Here is a 15,506-nt window from a genome sequence, read left to right on the forward strand (position 1 = left end):
GAAGAAAAGATGGTTTCATTTTTCCAGTGATTGCATGTGGTCAAACTCGTGTTATTGTATTTTTCACCTGCAGTCAAGGCAGAGATGACTTTGGCATTAATATTGGTTTGTAAAGAGCAATGAGTTCTGGAGAAATTACGACAAATTTTGTTATGTTGGTGTTCAATAAATATTGCAAAAGAAAAAATTAATATCAAGTCTTTCCTTGAATGAGTTTTTTTTTTAAAGATTGAGGAAGTCAATGACATTGATATTGAACTTCAATCCACGAGAATCATGTTGTAAGTTAGAGCAGACACAAGAGAAAGGTTGATTCTATTTTAGACATAAAATTGTAGTAGGCAAGTTGTAGACGGTAACAGTGGCAGGATGCCTAAAAACTATAACAGTGTCTTCAATGTGCTACAGACGGTCCTCCACTTTTCCAAAAATTATCAAACCATTGTTGTGCCGGCTCCTAGAGTTACAAAATTGATCGTCAGTAGTCGTAAGAAAACCGTTACATTCCCCAATTTAATTTTCCCATAGGCATTATTCAAAACATTTGCAATCTAAAGATAATCATTTCCACAATGTCGTGAATCCAAACTATTAGCAAAGAATATAAGATAAAGCATTTTTTTTTTGGGCTCAATTTATGTACTACTGGACAACAAAATGTAACTACAATTTTGAGGATAGTCGTTTCTTGCACGTTTTACTCATAATTTTTAGAAGAAATTCTTCAATCCCCCTTCATTGGTCACAATAGACCTTACAAACATATTCAAATTAAAGCTAATTCAATGAATTTTGATTTTAAAGTTTATTGTAGACCAACTAGTGATGTGAGTGAGAATTCACAAAGAAAACAACTTCACTAAATCTGCAAAAACAATGTCACAACACCAAAAATTCCATCCAAAATGTCATTTCTCTTATCAATAATCTTCTTTATTAGAGGCCCAAACACTACTTATTGGATCATAATAAAGAAGCTCTACTCACAACTTAGGATTTCAACAAAATCCCCAACACGCGAAGATTAAAGATTCAAGTTTCTCTGAATTCACAAGTGTGAGTTTTTCGTTATCTCGTCGTCGAGAGAAGACTTTTCTTTTTGGGGGAGATGATGTCGTCAAGGAACAGTGTATCAGGATGTTCCCGACGGTGTATCAGGAGCTTCCCGACGGTGTTTCGGGATGTTCCCGACGGTGTATCAGGAGCTTCCCGATGGTGTTTCAGGATGTTCTCGACAATGTATCAGGAGCTTTCCGACGGTGTTTCGGGATGTTCTCGACGATGTATCAAGAGCTTCTTGACGATGTTTCAGGATGTTCCCAACGGTGTATTAGGAGCTTCCCAACGATGTTTCAGGATGTTCTCGACAGTGTAGCGGGAGGTTCCAGATGGTGCATCAGGAGGTTTCTGTCAATGTATCGGGATGTGTGTCGTCAGGCCGACATGTATCGAGATGTATCCAGAAGGTTCTATTATTGTAGTTGGCATGTTGTATACGGCTGATGGATACCTTCGAGAAGGTTCCTCGAACAATATTTATATTTCCCTTCGGGATCATTGTAATCATCATGATAACCTAATGTAACATCTTGGATATGCGAATAATAAGAGAAGTGCTCTGTTGTTCAAGTTCATGTTCATTATCTGTGTGCAATTCTTAATTAACTTATGCAGTAAACATTTGGCGCCGTTGCCCGATGGACCTGGAAAGTCAGGAGAATGAAGAGTAATGCCGAATCAACTGAAGAAGAATAAGAACAAGCTAAAGGACAAGGATGAAATATGCACCGCACATGGAGATTTGATTTTGGCACAGCAAGCCGAATGCAGAAAGAGATTCCAGAAGATTGTTGCTGACGAACGCAGAAGCGCGAAAGCATTGTTGGAGGAGACGCGACAGTAGGTGGAATTGGTGGAACAGGCAAGGGAGGAGTTTTTGAATTGGTGCTCGCCGAGGGAAGACAATCCAGACGGAAGAGAATCGACTCGCACGGCTCGGAGTGCCGAAGGAGCAAGAGCGTGGAGTGAACTCTTCGTCCAGGATACACTTCCAAAAGGAACAGATTCGCTTAACGAAGACCCTTCTTCACCAAACACAGCTGTCGGGATACCAAGTGTGAGCATCGGAATACCAAGCGTGAGCGTCGGGATGGCGAGACCAAAGGAGAAGTTACCTAAATTTGATGGTGATGGGGCAGCTGATCCCATCCGACATTATAAAACCTGTGAAATGATTTGGAGAGCTAATGGCATAACGGATACAAATGAATGGATGAGGCAATTTTCGGCCACCCTCCGGGGTGTTGCAATTGATTGGTTTATTGATACCGATCCACAAAAGTTAAACAGTTGGGATAACATTAAAAAGGAGTTCATCGCCGAATTTCAACTCCTGCACGATGATAATGAAATTGTAGCGAAGATATTCAATACTAAGCAGGGGAAGAATGAAATAGTCCAAGTCTTCGCAAGGAAATTGAAGGATTTGATCGATAAGATGGAGAATAAGCCAGCTGACGGGTTACAAAAACGATGGTTCATTGAAGGCCTTCACCCAAAGTTGCGGAAGAAGATGAAGATTGTGCCACCATTGACATACATTGAAGCATATAACCGGGCAATGAACTTGGAAAGTGAGCAGAAGACCAAGAAGAAGAAGAAGAATAGTTCATCCAATTCAGATGACGATGCCTCTTCAGGAGAAGATAGCAGTGATGATGAAGGTAGCAGCAAGAAGGTTCGTGCCCTTCAAAAAGACATGATTCGGATGATGAAGGAATTCAAAAACATGAACAAGGAAACTAAGGGCAATAAACTGTGGTGCACGGAGTGCAAGAAGGAAGGCCATACGAAGGGATCCTGCCCAAAAGAGCAATTTTGCGAGATCTATCAGATTATGGGACACTCGGTAAAGGAATGCCCTTTCAATCTGAAAACAAGAACACTACAGCAACTGTTCCTAACACAGGAAGCATCTGCGTCCGGAGGGAGCGGAAACAATAGTACGGAGGGTGCCACATCGGGAGGATACAGAAATAATCGGCGTGGTCAAAACAAATACAATAGTGGCAACAACAATAATGGTGGAAGAAGTCGAATACAGTATGATGCGAATGGCCGACCGATAGTTCAATGCCGCGCATGCAACCTATGGGGTCAATTCGCCTGAGAGTGTACAAGGCAAACACACCGAAGTTGCTATGCCAATGGTGTGGACTTAGCAATCATGACTATGTTAAGTGCTCGAAGTCTGGAGTAAACTTGATTATCGTCGGGACGGACGAGGAAGAAGTTCTGGCTATCACTCGGAAGCAGGCGAAGCTCTACCCTAATCTGACGGAGGAAAAGAAGAGACTGGAGGAAGCCCGTGCAGAAATCCATAAAGCAACACAAGGAGAAACAGCACACCTGAAGGACACACCTAGTACCTCTATACGAAACTGTGCAGAACAAAACATTGTAAGGCAAATATTGCAGGCCAAGGTACCCATCAGGATCAATGATTTGTTGCTCACTATGCCTCAACTCCGTGTGGCACTCACGAATATAGTCTCGATTGCTAAGTAACCAGTAGAGCGAGAAAAGGAGAAACAAGGCGATGCAAGTGCAAACGACCCGATGCTGTTAGCTCTTTCGTCCGGACGCTATCCGATGGTTGTTGAAATGGGCATCCTCGGAACTGTGTTAACAGACACGATCGTGGACGGAGGGTCTGGTGTCAATGTGCTGCCAGAGGATACCTAGAGGAAGTTGGGACAGCCAACATTGTGGCCACCTACCTTCCAGTTGTTAACAGTCGATCAACATGGAATCAAGCCATTAGGAATACTCACAGCGCAACCAGTGACAATTGGAACACAACCATTCCTATTGGACTTCGTTGTGATTCCTCTAAGACGGAAAGGGTGTGATGCTATTCTAGGTCGGGGGTGGCTAATACAAGCCAAGGCAAAGCACGATTGGAAGAAAAATACTTTATCACTCGAAAGCAAAGGCCGGAAGTATGTTATTGATCTGCACACTTTGATGGTCGGGGAAGAAGCCCTATCGTCAGACTCCGAAGGCGAAGAAGATGAAAAGGAGCAAAGTATGGAACCAGATCAAGAGGGAGTTCTACGACTGGAAGGAGATGATGATTTGGATTCAGTAAATGGTCTCTACCATTGGCAGATAGAGGATCATGAATTGTTTCAGAGCTGCAACGTATTGACAATAGAAGGATACAGTAATGATGAATTTCCAAAGGAGTTTAATGAACTGAAAGAAGGCGATGCGTCACTCAATGTGACCTCAGCACATAAGTTCGTTGAAGGGGAACCCATCAAATACAATGAAGTCACATTGCAAACCATGAATTTGGGAGACGAAGCCAAACCACGGAACATACTGGTAGGAGACAACTGGGACCCAGTACTAAAGGCAACAGCATTCAAGATATTTTTAGAATAGAAGGATGTGTTTGCATGGACATACAAAGACCTGAAAGGAGTACTGCCAGAGTTGTGTGTGCACCGCATTCAGTTGATCGAAGGAGCAATACCTGTACGGAAGCTGCCCTACAGAATGAACAAAAATTATGCAGCACAGGTTACGGAGGAAATCAATCGAATGTTAGAGGTCGGCATTATTTTCAAGGTGCAGACCAGTGAATGGGTATCCCCGATAGTGATCTCACTGAAGGACTCCTCTCAGATCCGAATATGTGTTGATTTTCGATGCCTGAATGTCGTCACCATCAAGGATCCATTTCCGATTCCATTCACAGATAGCATCCTGGAAGAGGTAGCGAGACACGAGATCTACTCATTTATGGATGGTTTTTCCGGCTACAATCAGATTTCCATCGCAGAGGAGGATAAGTTGAAGACGACATTTGTCGTAGAAGATGGGGTGTATGCCTATAATCGGATGTCGTTCGGTCTGTGCAATGCGCCTGCGACATTTTAGCAAATCATACTACACATTTTTTATAAGACATCCGTCGAAAACTTCAAAGCATTTTTGGATGATTGGTCGGTGTTCAATATAGAGGACAAACATCTGGCAGCATTGGGTGAATGTATGGAAAGGTGCTGACGTGTGTGCCTAGCCCTGAACCCAAAGAAGTGCAGATTTATGGTTCCGCAGGGAAGGTTGCTCGGACACATAATCTGTAGGGGACTGAAGACAGATCTGGACAAAGCGCAAGTCATATTGGAGATGCAGCCATCCACCAATGCAACGGAGGTAAAATCTTTCCTTGGACATATAGGCTATTATAGACGCTTCATCAAAAATTTTGCCAGGGTAGCATATCCACTAGACAGGTTGACGTGCAAGGGAGAATCATTCCGATGGGAAAAGGATCAAGATGAAGCATTTGAAGGGCTCAAAGTGAGGTTGGCTACTGCACCCATCCTGGCCTACCCGGATTGGAATAAGGAGTTTCATGTGCATGTTGATGCATCTAACTATGCAATCGAAGCAACTATCGCACAAACAGGAAGCCACGGGTTGGATCATCCGATCTACTTCGCCAGTCAGTTACTATCAAAAGCAGAACAAAATTATAGTACGACCGAACAGGAAGCATTGGGGATGGTCTATGATGTGCAGAAATTCTGACATTACTTGTTGGCTACTCTATTTGTGTTCTCTGTTGATCATCAAGCCCTGTTGTATATGATCAATAAACTAGTCATTCAAGGAAAGATCAGCCGATGATTACTCCTGTTGCAAGCGTTTACCTTCAAGATCATCATACGACCAGGAAAGAAACATGTAAGCGCCGATCAATTGTCACGTATCAAAACAGGAGAACCGGCAGACGGTGTGAATGATGACTTTCCTAATGCACAGTTGTTTCAGATTGCCGCACTACCGGAGTGGTATACAAGCATCGACGAATACTTGTCGACGGGATAGTTTCCAAATACCATGCCATCGAATGAAAGATGGAATTTGGTGATATGGAGTAGAACATTTCAGCTGATTAATGGACTGTTGTATAAAATGGGACCCGATCAAATCTTGAGGTGTTGTGTCCTAAACGAAGAAATTCCACGGGTACTAAAGGAAGCGCATGAAGGACCGGCAGGAGGACACATGGGCCCGGACACAACGGCACAAAAGATACTTCTAGCAGGATTATGGTGGCCAACGGTATACAATGACGCTAGGGAATGGGTTGTTGCATGTGATACATGTCAACGCACAGGGAAACCCTTGAAGAGAGACTTCATGCCTCTGAATCCCTCTCATGCTCAGGAGCTCTTTGAACGGTGGGGCTTGGATTTCATAGGACCCCTGAAGACGAGCAGAACCAAAAGGTGTCGTTACATTGTGGTCACCACAGAGTACTTGACTAAATGGGTGGAGGCACGTGCACTACCAGACAACTCAGCGGTAAATACAACACAGTTTATTTATGAGCAAATTATTACCAGGTACGGCATTCCATTACAATTAACAAGCGATAGAGGACATTTTGTAAACCATGTGATCTGACTGCTTACCACGGAGTTCAAAATTTATCATTCACTGTCAAGTCCGTACTACCCAAGAGCAAACGGACAGGCCGAAGCTACCAACAAAATCCTGGTATCAATTATATACAAATCCTACGCAGTCGAAGGGGAGGATTGGGAGGAGAAATTACCTTCTGCTCTGTGGGCTTACCGTATGGCGTATAAAGTTACAACAAGACACGCTGTTTCAACTGATGTTCGAACAGGAGGCTGTAGTACCAGTGGAATTCATGATACCAAGCCTGCGAATAGCACTAGAAAATAAGTTGGGCGACATGGAAAGCCTAAGGGAGTGGCTGTACAAATTGAATATGTTGGAGAAGCAATTATTAGCATAGTGGGCCACTGAAGTAACACAGAACAGGCGGAAGGCGTGGCACGATAAGCACTTGAAATTGAATAAGTTTCAGCCTGGACAGTGGGTATTGAAGTACGACGGTCGAAATGAGATCAAGTCGGGCAAGTTCAAAGTTAAGTGGGTTGGACTGTATCAAATTCGGGAAGTAGGAGACAATGGAGCAATAAAATTATGGACTTTGGATGGACAAGAAGTGCCTCAGGCGATGAATGGCTCGAAGCTAAAGGTATACCACAGCCAGAAGACTTTTGTGTCAGAGAATGACCTTTGAGCGACCCCTTCGCCATTGCAGACCGACGATGACGACGGTCAAAGGGAAAACTGATTTGCTGCTATTTGAAATTTTAAAATAGAAATAATTTTTTTTTAAAATAAAATTAAATTAAAAAAGAGAGATCGATCACCGTATGGGCCGTACAGTGGACACCGTACGACAGGCCAACCTATGTCACCATACGGTGTTATCCATGACACCGTACGGGCTTGTCTTAGGGCCTATTTTGGTTGACTCTATCCTGCGAAGGCAAATGATCTGTGGAAACAAGACGAGCGTGAGGGTCACAAGGAATGTGGGCTTCCTCTTCTTAAACTCGCAAGACAGTATGCCATAGTCAAAGAATTCCCAGCAACTGTCGACCTTGAAGCACGCTTCCAAAATGGCCTCGAGTGTGGTGGAAGAGCGAGCCCTCTGTGATTTCGAGTCTCATGTACTCCTTATTCATTCTTGATCCCGTCTTTCACCCTGGGTGATTTCAACCGGTGATCTCTTTGGACATGTCGGACTTAATCTGTAACACAAACAAGATTGTTCCTACCACGCCGTTGTTGGAGTATAGGATGGGAAGAGGCGACGCCTTGCACTGCTCTACTTCGCCTTACAGTGATTCCGTGTGACACATCGAATGGAAGATTAAGGGGTTCCTTTTTAAAGCTCGATTCTTCTCTCGCTTTGCTTACTCCAAAAGAAGTCGTAAGCAGGAAGTTAACGGTATTGATAATCAGACTCATACGCTGATTGATCAAGGCGAAGTCCCTTGGACGATTTCATCTTTCCCCTTCAAATCGTGGAACCTAGGCAGTACTTGAAAATTTTTGCAACGGTCCAAACCGATAACTCACCTGGAGGCTTTAATTTTAGCAAACTAGTATGCACTCAGTCGGTAGGACTTGGCGAAAGCAACTGGAGGTGGATTCCACCATGAATCAGGATGTGCAGGTGGGACCCTCACAAGCACGGCCACAGGGGAAGGATACAGGCAAGCATAGGGCAAAAGTACAAACTCAGCCGGATGTCTAGACAACGCCTCAAACTGTAGCTTTCGAAGGGCTGAATGGAGGGGACTGTCGAAAATGGTGGGAGGAACATCCAAATACGCACCTGGTTAAAGCAAGCATCAGAAAGGCACAAGTGGAGTGGGCTATCCGGATGCCACTTTTTTGTATTAGAGACTTTGAGGGCGTTTTGCGGCCAATGATTGAGGCTTATGAAAGGCATTCTCGAAAATGCTCAATTCCATATCTGGGGTATGACATAGTGGTATCCTTTCGGCCAACTGATTTTACGAGAGTCTTTGGTATACCAGGAGCGGGGCAAGGTGGAGCCAAGATTGATGGTAAACCCAAAAAGATGAGCAAGGAGACGAAGTTGCAGCTCATACGGATGGTATGTAACGATGAAGTACAGAAGCACATCGATACCCTCATGGACACTTCGAAGAAAAGAGGGCTGCAGAAGTCTAAGATTCGTGAAGGACATTGGAAGTGTTTGATGGATGTGGTGAAAAGCAGGCTTACAAGATCCAGCAGGGCATCTGACATTTCCTTCCCCTTGGTCAGTATGATGAATGGAATCATGAACAGCAAGGTTTATGACTGGGCTTCATTGTTAGCCACGCGCATTGAGGAGTTCATGACCCTACAACACAAGACGTTCTATATGCCGCACTACGCCATCGGACTCTTTTTGGATGCCACGGCCAGGACGATACCCCATGAGCAGCTAGAAGTTAAGCCATCTCCGGCAGTACCTGGCGAGCCTCCGGTAATGCAATGGAAGCACTTGGATACACCTATAGGTCATAAGAGCGAGGGCTAGAAGAGGACACGACAGGAGATAGAGGAATTGGGTAACACCGATAGTGGCCATCAGGACACATCTTGCGACGAGGATGACGACTCTGAAGGTATGGAGGTAGAACAAGAGGAGGAAGAAGATAAGGAAGGTAGCATAGTCTCAGTAGTCCCACTTCGCTTTCCGCGACCAGCTGCACCTGTGACTACCACTTCAGCTCCGATAATTTCGGCACCCCACATACACACCATGGCAGATGTTTGCATCCCAAGGTTTGGTCAGTTTCGATGTCCAGTGGTAATGACCCTAGTTACTCTACATCCTGCATCACGAACAGCAGTAGCACCTGTGCAACCAACAGCTCGCCAGCGGACAGCAGCACCTGTAGCCACAAGTACGCAACTAGCAGTTCACGAACCAACTCTCATACCTATACTAGAGAGTTTGCCTCAGCCACTTCTTGTGGTGTAGCCTATGACAAAGGAAGGAGTCAGTGAGAGGTACACAGGAGCAGGTTCAGCTGGAAGTGATTGGGTCAGATGTGGTAGTCACTGTAGCAGACACTCTGCTAAGTGAGGATCAAAGTGCTCACTCCAGTATTCCTGAAGCGGCATCCTAGGCCCCAGCAACAAGTGTAGCAAGTCAGGCGAGTGAGTACCTGAGGCGCCGACTACTTGCCCCTATCACCAGAAGTCATTCGATTCAATCTCCCATGAGAGAGCACACACCCTTGGAGGCCAATTGGTCCAACAGTGAGATAGTCGAGACACCGGCATCACCTAAGGGGGAGGATCAGAGTGCAGCGGTAGCCAAGAAAGTGGCCACGGGAGTGTGAGCGTCAAATCCTCTACCAGCAGAGACGGAGGACATGGATATTCATTCTCGCCTGGCTGTCATTGCTGAGCAGAGCAAGTCCATAGCGGAAATGGTGCTGACAGAGCAAAGAAGGGCAAAGGCTAGGCAAAAGGCTCTGGAGACAGCAGAAAAGGCTCGGGAGGAGATGGCCGACCAACTTACCATCCAGCACCTTGCATGGGAAGCGGAACGGACAGCCCTGTTAGCACAGCTCGAAGAGAGTACGCGAGGGAAACAGTAGGCAGAACAGCAATTAACCACAGTGGAGCAACAACTAGCCGCAGCCGAGCAACTGTTGACAACAGCACGTCAGGAGGACTCAGCACAACAAGCTCACGATCAGAAGGAAGCTAAGTGTCAGAAGGTTGCTTTGATGCTGAAAGAAATGGTGGAGGAGACCTCACAAATTAGAGCTGATTTGCAAATACGGACAGATCAGGTGTATCAGCTTCGACGCAGCCGGTCGTCGCAGTCCGAGACTCGGCCTTCGAGTTGATGATGTTTACGTCCATGTTGTTTTTGCTTTATGAATAATGTAGATAGTGTGATTTTTTGTTATCTCATCGTCAGGAGACGACTTTTCTTTTTGGGGGAGATGATGTCATCAGGAAACAGTGTATCGAGATGTTCCCGACGGTGTATCAGGAGCTTCTCGACGGTGTATCAGGAACTTCCCGACAGTGTATTGGGATGTTCCCGACGATGTATCAAGAGCTTCTCGACGGTGTTTCGAGATGTTCCCGACGGTGTATCAGGAGCTTCCCAACAGTGTTTCGAGATGTTCCCAACAGTGTATCAAGAGCTTCCCAACGGTGTTTCAAGATGTGCTCGACAGTGTATCGGGAGGTTCCTGACGGTGTATCAAGATGTTCCCGACGGTGCATCGAGAGGTTTCTGTCAGTGTATCGAGATGTGTGCCGTCAGGCCGACATGTATCGAGATGTATCCAAAAGGTTCTATTATTGTAGTTGGCATGTTGTATATGGCTGACAGATACCTTCGAGAAGGTTCCTCGGACAGTATTTATATTTCCCTTCGGGATCATTGTAATCATCATGATAACCTAATGTAACATCTTGGATATGCGAATAATAAGAGAAGTGCTCTGTTGTTCAAGTTCATGTTCATTATCTGTGTGCGATTCTTAATTAACTTATGCGGTAAACAACAAGCACTAAAATAGTTACTCAAACAATGTTTCATTTTTAGCTTACTATCAAATTTGGACAGCCAACTCAATGTATGGCTCTTGAACCTTCTAATGTTCATTACATATTCACATGAAATTAAACTCGATAATATTCTTACCGCGTAAAACTCCCGTCCTACAACTCACATGAACTGCACTCTGTATTTTCTCAAGCTGTTCTCCATAAAGCTCTTGCAACACTTAGTTATTTGCAATATCGTGATACTAATAGCCTACCAAATTCCAATTCCATCAATATTGTGCATTTCAAAAAGAGAGCCCGATACCATCACTTCCCAAACCATTATCACTTTCCAACAATGAGAAGAGTTGACTCTTTGAAATCGGCTTCATTCTACCCAATTTCTTCATCCAAATCGATGGAAATGCAATGCCAACAAGCTATACTGATTTCTAATTTACTTCAACACTCAGACCAATTCATAATGAACGAATAGCACTTCGAATAAATAAAGCTAGTGATTAAACTTAGTGCACTTTCACAGCCAATGAAAACCTGTATTGTATAATCTAAAAGGGAATGAATTTTACAGACCCATATCATGGAATTTGTTTTAGTTTTGTTTAGAACTGATTCTTATAACCAAAGCAACAACTTTGAGAAACCAGAAATATCTAATAACATGCAAAAACATGCAGTGTAAAGACTAGCAGAACAAAAGACACGAGATGTAAAGAGTTGACAAACATGCCAAGCTCATTCGCTGCTGCCACAATAACGGTTGATAGACAAGAATTTGTCAAAAGAACGTTGCACATGACACACAAAAGATGTAGAAAGCATGCCCCTCTGCAGCGAAACTCAATGCTCTTTAGTGCTTAAGTGGCCCTTCAAAGCGAGAGGGGATCAAACCCTCGGGGAATGAAACTCCACAGAACTAGTTTCCTTCTCTTAGATTCCGGCTGGAAGAAGCCAGTGTTTGATGATTGCACCAGATTTAATTATATTCACTTCTGCATAGCGCAGAGATGAAGCTCCGCTGGCTGATTAATTTCACACTTTGGAATGACTTCCTTGACAAAATAATTATGACCTCTCCCCTTAGGCACTGCCGTACTTCCTAAAACAAACCCCTCTATTTTTCCACAAACAAAAGTCTGCTTGATTCGGAAGTGATCCATCCACAACGCAATGGAAATGAAACCCTTGGAGGGGTAACATGGCTGGTCTGACGGGAGTGATGTTTAAGTGCACATCTGCTGAATCTATGTTTAGGCATGTAATTCCACCTGCACCGATCTAATGCCATCAATGGCTTCTCCATCTCTTGATGCTTTCACACCCTTAGAAGTTTTCTGAGATTCTCTGCTTCTTGTCTTCATCTTTTCATCAATTTTAGCAACTAGGTCTTCACTTTCCCTCACAGTTCCATCATTTCTAAAGCATTTACTCATAATGATGTTTCTCGGGAAAGCTGGTAGACTGCGGGCATTGTTTCTGACTTGGGAAAAATCTATAAATTCTATTCCTTAGTTGTTGTTTTTTTGGGCTTTCTACTCTCAAAGCTTTCAGCTTCTTGTTTCATCTATCTTGGATTTGAATGTTGCTCAACTTTTATGCTGTTACCAGCAAAAGCAACTTAAAACGGTTAGGAAATGAACGAACTCATGATTCAGTAACTGTTTCACTCCATAATTAGGATTCAAGAAAAATGGGCATGACATGCCAGTTATGAAATTTAGTTATTGCGCATGGTTAAACATTATTTCATATTTGTTAATGGTTTCCACTAACTCGTTTTTTTCTTTTTTCTTTTTTCTTTTTTGTTTGAGATCAAATTACACGTGGCAATAAGATTACCTATTTAATTGGTACATAAGGAAACAGGTTGTAAAAGGGTTCATAAAAGATTCAGTTGGTATCTAATCATAGTGAAGACTGTTCAAAAACAATGTACGCCTATCTAATGAGGCTAGCTGAAGGCCATGCTCAAAAATGCTGAAGGATCACATATCCACAACATTTGTTATCATTACTAATCATTATTTATGATCAGTACCCTTGAAAGTCTCGAGAAGACAATAAACTAGTAACCTCTTAATTAAAATTGTACAGATAGAAATGTGGCGTCTCAACGTAGCAATTTGTTCATATTGGATTTTCTCCAAGGTGAATCCTTTGACTCATCTATAAGGATTGTTAGCCTTGCTTTCTCTCTTTTACCCTCTGCAATCACTACGCTATCTCAAACATTCATCAAAGGATCTAACTGTTATATTCCACTGACTACTGCCATAGCACTATCTCACTACAACTGATAGGTGTCAAATACAATCTAAGTATTGATATTTTCTGGATTTCATCATTGGTCTTGTGGAACAAGAAGATACACCACACATTGGTGGCAGGATAGATTTGATATGGACTAGGAAGCATATGATGTAAATGATAGCCACAGAACTGTAGAAATAACGTTGCTGCAGTTTTGGAATGCTGTTTCAATAGCACAGAATACTGGAACAGAATATAAAGAATGTTGTATCAGTATTGATGAGTCATAAAATGGTATATCCATATGCCAGTTATGGAACATTATGCAAACATGATTTCTTAACCAGATTTTAAAGCTCCGTTGGAATCAGATTTGACTAAGAACAAGGTTCATCGTGACTAAAGAACAAATATTTCAAGCATAGTTCAGTTTTACAAGCATCATGGGACTAAAAGGAAACAAATGGGATTAAGAGCCAAAGAAAAAGAAAATTGAGTCAATATTCAACTACTAAATTGTCATAGGTGCTATTTCACATCTTTATGTTTCATAGTAGAAGCAAATTATAGCTACTAGCTCACGAAGATCCTTGATTACAAATGTGAATGAAACGAATACTCATTTCCATGCAAGGTTAATCTTATTTTCTATGAAGTCGGTCTGTTGTAATTAGTAAATTCTAGGAACCTGCAATCTATAATACTGCTGAACAAAACACTTGCTGATAGAACTGTGCATTAAAACGAAGTGTAGCCATATTTTTGTGAGATCAAAAGTGCAAGTATGAGTAAAATAAAGAAAAATGGAGAAAGATGAAAAAAAGAAAAAACAGAAGATCCTGAGCATAGAAGATCAGGAGGATAATCTTTGACCACTGGGAGAACCTGGTTACTGGCCATATGTGATTTCTGTTCCTTGTTCAGTTTATGCTGCTTGTGTTATTTCTCAATTTTTCTTTGCTTGTATTCTGTTTTTCTCTAGGTGGGTATTTCTGTCTGATACCTCTTTTTAGGTTGTATATGCTGTCTCTAATGTTGAAATGGACTTTTATGCAATGTAAGGGACTAGAACCCTTTCCCAACTTATATAATATGGATAAAACGTCTTTGTAAAATATAGTGTGAAATTTTAAATTTTAAATCATATAATGGAATCTGCATGGGATTCAGAATTTATCAGTAGTCAGTTATGTAAATCTGGGTATGAAAATGAGATATGTAATTAAAAAGTTAAAAGAATTATCATCTAGATCTGAAATGCAACTTCAAAGTCAACTATAGTCATTTACTCTGTTCAAAAAAACTCAAAATTTTGTGTTGCAAGTCAGTGGCTTAATGACCAAGTCCAAATGAACCACTGCCTCTACATTAAAGGCTTCTCAAATAAAGTTAGCATTTTGAGTTGAGAAATATGCAAATGTTTGCAAAGTGGTGATATACACATAATAACATCAGATACAAAAAGGATTGGCATTTAATCACACTGGAAGATGAGAAAACTGTATTTGGCTGCCAAATACATGCATAAATGCCATCAACGTGCTTTAATGATTCGACCAATGGGAAGCAGGATCCGTTAACCCTTCAAGATGATTCAGTACCCCCCTCAAGAAAATGCAGAAATTGGAAGTTGTTAAATGTGATGCAGCACGCATGAACAGCCTTTTGCTTCGAGGTTAAGTAACTTCACTTGAAAGTTCAGTCAGTATTTTTAAAATATTTTTAAAAACAGCAATGAGAACTCTTGATAATAATTTACATTTGTACATCTAGAAGAACTGCTGAAGCCAGGGATTATTAACTGCATCTTCCTCCAAGCCAGATTTCAATTTTTGCACTTCTTGCAAAGCTTGTTCATAGTCCATTTTATCAAGTGGCAGTGATGCAAACTCCTGCAAAAACTTCTTTGCTAGGGATGCACCTCTAACCATGTCATCCGGTCCACATACACGTTTCCGTTTGGCCCTTACCTGCTGAAAACCAGGATAAGTAATCATATTTGAAGAAAATTAACACAACTAAATCTTTCAAGGCTCCAAAGGTACATTAGTAATGTCTTGAAAGAAAACTGCCTTCTAAGTTAGAAACCAATTACTGATTGCCAGTAGTGTCCATTCTGTCATCTCATAGACATTGTTGATGGAAGATTCAGGATTTCCAGCAAAAAAACAAGAAAAATCGACTGCAACCTACTGGTTTATGAACTGTAACCTCAAACCAAGTTTTCTGCATGAAGTTGTAGTTTACTACATGTGGCTTATAGGATAAGTTTGAGTTTTATCAGGGCCCTGATG

The 15,506-nt window shown here is 42.3% G+C and overlaps 1 protein-coding gene across 3 annotated transcripts in view; it reads right to left on the reverse strand.

Moving 5' to 3' along the window:
- Window positions 1–14,470: 14,470 nt before the first annotated feature.
- The window catches only part of MSH2 (MUTS homolog 2), a 111,864-nt gene continuing 110,828 nt past the window's right edge, over window positions 14,471–15,506 (reverse strand). For 2 of the 3 annotated variants that reach the window (XM_089830100.1, XM_089830108.1), the window contains exon 13: window positions 14,471–15,185. In XM_089830100.1, coding sequence (XP_089686226.1) covers window positions 14,982–15,185 — 204 coding nt within the window. In that variant the 3' untranslated portion in view covers window positions 14,471–14,981. The remainder of the gene's footprint in view (window positions 15,186–15,506) is intronic. The other variant, XM_089830103.1, reaches the window with a different exon arrangement.

Source organism: Cupressus sempervirens, chromosome 1 (assembly GCF_028749045.1).
Source record: "Cupressus sempervirens isolate cs-2001-9-10 chromosome 1, ASM2874904v1, whole genome shotgun sequence".
Lineage (NCBI taxonomy): Eukaryota > Viridiplantae > Streptophyta > Pinopsida > Cupressales > Cupressaceae > Cupressus > Cupressus sempervirens.